Here is a 3947-nt window from a genome sequence, read left to right on the forward strand (position 1 = left end):
TAAACATTATGATTTTCTAAGTAGGCATTAGACAACCCTCTTTTTCCCTTTCCCAATGGATGCTCTGTGCAGCCTGTAAAACATGAACAGTGGCTGTTTCTGCTCCTGGCCAGGCACCTCCAGGGGCCAATGCTTGTCTGGAACATGTGACTGCCTCATAATCTTATTTGGTGTCTGTGAGAAGCTACTGAGTTTAGTCAGAGCTTTTACATACTTATGGCTAAGTCAGAAGAATTCAGGATTTGATTGTGATTGCCTGTACACCTGACTCTATGATTTATTCTCATGGATTTCCTAATGGTAGTTCTGACTGCCTCTGTAGTATATCATCTTTATCCCATGTGTAGTCTAGACGTTTCCACATCACTCCCCAGAGAGTGTATGAATTTGGCTTGGTCAAACTCTGAGTGTGATGTTGGTTTGGTCTATCAAATGGTATAGTGATGATTCAATATATGTCCCTCAGTAACAGGCGCCCTCATTAGCAAACATGACATCAACTCTGATGGAACATGGAGCTAGCAGCTGACATACCATCTCCTCCCTGACATCTCTTCTGAGCACCCCCTGCCCCTCTCTCACTCTTCACTCTACAGGAGAAGCAGCTTCACTTCATTTGACCAGTGACAGGATGATACACCACAACAGGAGCAGTTTACACCCAGCCACGTTTTTCCTCATTGGAATCCCAGGTCTGGAAGATATCCACGCCTGGATCTCCCTGCCTTTCTGCTCTGTTTACCTTGTGGCTTTAGTGGGAAATGCCACAATTCTGCTAGTCATCAAGACGGAGCAGACCCTCCGGGAGCCCATGTTCTACTTTCTGGCCCTCCTTTCCACGACTGATTTGGCCCTTTGTACAAGCTCTGTGCCCCGCATGCTGGGCATCCTCTGGTTTGATGCCCATGAGATTAACTTTGGCGCTTGTGTGGCCCAGATGTTTCTGATCCATGCGTTCACTGGCATGGAGGCTGAGGTCTTACTGGCCATGGCTTTTGACCGTTATGTGGCCATCTGCGCTCCTCTCCACTACACAACCATCTTGACGTCCCGGGTGCTGGTGGGCATCACCATGTGCATTGTAATTCGTCCAGTCCTGCTTACGTTTCCCATGATTTATCTCATCTACCGCCTACCCTTCTGCCAGGCTCGTATAATAGCTCATTCCTACTGTGAACACATGGGCATTGCAAAACTGTCCTGTGGAAACATCCGTATCAATGCCATCTATGGGCTCTTTGTGGTCTCTCTCTTCCTTCTGAACCTGGTCCTTATCGGCATCTCCTACGTTTACATTCTCCGCTCTGTCTTCCGCCTCCCATCGCGGGAAGCCCGGCTCAAAGCCCTGAACACGTGCGGCTCCCATGTTGGGGTCATGTGTGTTTTCTATGTTCCCTCGGTCTTCTCCTTCCTCACTCACCGATTTGGGCACAACATACCACGCTATATTCACATTCTTGTCGCCAACCTGTACCTGGTGATCCCCCCTTCACTGAACCCCGTCATTTACGGTGTGCGGACCAAGCAGATACGCGAGCGAGTGCTCCGTGTCTTTTCTAAAAATTAAGACACCTACCCTATTCTTTATTCAGGATTTTGATCCATCTAGGAAGACTGGTGTGTTCTTGCCTTTACAAATGTCTTGTGGTCCTAACCTGTTGCTGCCAGATTACAATGCAAGTGGATTTGTTCCAAGCTCCTAGGTAATGGATTTGGGGACTTGGGGCAACATCCTTGGATCTCAAGTTCAAAGGCTGTTGGCCTGTCCTGCAAGGGGTTTGTGTGACCTGTGTCTGTCTGTCTGCATGCAGAATCCTTGATAGCATTAGGCTGTTTCTTTTCTGGTGAAAGAATATATTATATTGGGTCTGTGTGCTATGCAATTTAAAAAATGTGGTACTGGTTTTGGACCCTGTACTTCAGGCATTCATTCACTCATTCACATATTCATTTAATTATTCATTTAATTTATTTTGTGTTTATTGTATGTCTTAAGTCATTCTAATTGTTAAGGATAAATCACTGAATCAAACTGACACAGATGTCTGGCCTGGCAGAGCTTGCATTCTGTTGTGCTCTTAAAAATAAGCTAAGCTCATGCATTCAAAAAAATCATTGTCAAATCTGTCACTTGAAGTGGAAAACTGCCAAACATGTAAGACTCAGTGGAATGATGGCCAAAAGAAACATATGATTTCAAAACTCTTTCTCACTAACACTGGCAGTTCTCATTTTCAGGCCCACAGTATAAGTATGGTCTGTCACTGAATCACAGATAGTATTTGTGATGCATGCTGGCCTTTGCCTATCACATTACTGAGTTTTGTTTTCTCAAAGTACATTTGACCCTAAAATACTCCATCCCCAAACCCAAGCTTCTCACCCTAAACCCATGATTTATCCCTAGTTCCTCCACTGACTTTAATGTACAAGCTGTCAACCGACCTATAAATAGTCACTTTTTCACTTGTGACTGAAGGTTTTCAATCAGTTCAATAAAGAGATTTTCCCAAAGACCAAGCAATGACCTTTTGCATCATAAAAACGGTCACATTGCTTTATGTTAAATAGTACATATTTTCTTTTTCAGACTTAAAGAAAAAAGTAAAAATATAACAAATATCTTTGTTCTACAACTCATGAATTAATGAGTTTAACATTGTACTCATCTCACAGAGAGTGCTTAATAAAAATATGTATTAAATTAAAGTTGAAGTTATCTTCAACACTGCACCAACAGTTTCTCTTTTATTTTTCCAGGGGCAAAAATACATCATGTGTTTTCTGACATTACAGTATAGAAATTTTTATTTTACAGCCAATCACAGTATTTTATTTAAATAACTTGTTATTAATTTGTATGGATTGAAATGTTTTATATTTTATTTTATAATATTGATCATATTAGGTATTCATTTATTAATAGATTTTCATGTTATTTTTAAAAATTAGAATATGTGCTGCATAGCTCCATTTATTTCTTGGTATATTTTTAGATAATTTATCCTGGTTTTATAATTTGAGGAAGAATTTTTGGGTAACAGGATTTTAATAAATCAGAACACACTTCTTGCTTTTTGATCTTTGTTTTTGATTACTTTAAACATTTTTCACATTTACTAATATTTCCTTTTTCTAAGTTGCATGATTTCATAACTTAACTTTGTTTCCTAACATTAGTTAGTGGAATATTAGTGTTCTAATTATACTAATTTGTAACTATCCTACTTTAAGCAAAACAACATTTTAGTCCTATTTTGCCTTTCCTTGTTTTTCTTGGACAGCTTGAGAGCAAGATGGAATTGTCTGGAACTGTATTTCCATGTTAAAAAATTTTTTTTGAAATGACCATGTTTATTTGATCATATGTATTTTCTAACATTTATTTCTGCAACAAATCTTTATGAATGTCTTCTTGCTCTGGGGTTAGCAATCTTCATGGAGAATATATGTATTCCGCCCATCCTGCTGGTGACCACACCTCATATGTTCTGGTAATAATTATATTTCATGCCTACATATGTATTCATTTGCCCTCTTGTTTGAATATTAGATTTAAAAAATTATGGAATTTTTGGAATAGTACTGTTAATGAGCTTTCTGAACTTGTCCAGTTTTTTTCTTGCCACTAATACTGTTAATAAAACACATGATGCCATTCATACTTTCAATCTTTTGAAAGGAATTTTTTCTCTGTTTCTTGGAAATGGTCTTAACTTGATATTCTGAAATTTCATTATATTGAGTCTAGTCTTATAAATTTTTTGAAAAGTCATGTTCAACATTCAGTCAGTCCCTATATTCTTATGCTATGTATATAGACTATGCATTTATTACTTCTAGATTACAGACTTATTTCTTTAAATATTTCTCCAAAATTTTTTTCCATATTCTTTTGTAAATACTTTAATGTATTTTAACTTTCTTTTCTTCCATCACCTTATCTA

General features: G+C 38.4%; 1 protein-coding gene across 1 annotated transcript; it reads left to right on the forward strand.

Annotated features, from left to right (window-relative positions):
- The first annotated feature begins 631 nt into the window (after positions 1-631).
- Positions 632-1567, forward strand: LOC118912149 (olfactory receptor 52J3). Its single transcript, XM_036884947.2, has one exon. It carries the CDS (start codon positions 632-634, stop codon positions 1565-1567), a length of 936 nt encoding a protein of 311 aa, XP_036740842.2.
- Positions 1568-3947: the final 2380 nt, after the last annotated feature.

The sequence above is a fragment of the Manis pentadactyla genome, chromosome 9 (genome assembly GCF_030020395.1).
Source record: "Manis pentadactyla isolate mManPen7 chromosome 9, mManPen7.hap1, whole genome shotgun sequence".
Taxonomy (NCBI): Eukaryota; Metazoa; Chordata; class Mammalia; order Pholidota; family Manidae; genus Manis; species Manis pentadactyla.

Excerpts from the sequence above, each read along its gene's own strand:
- LOC118912149 (XM_036884947.2), top strand. The coding sequence starts at position 632 with ATGATACACCACAACAGGAGCAGTTTACACCCAGCCACGTTTTTCCTC.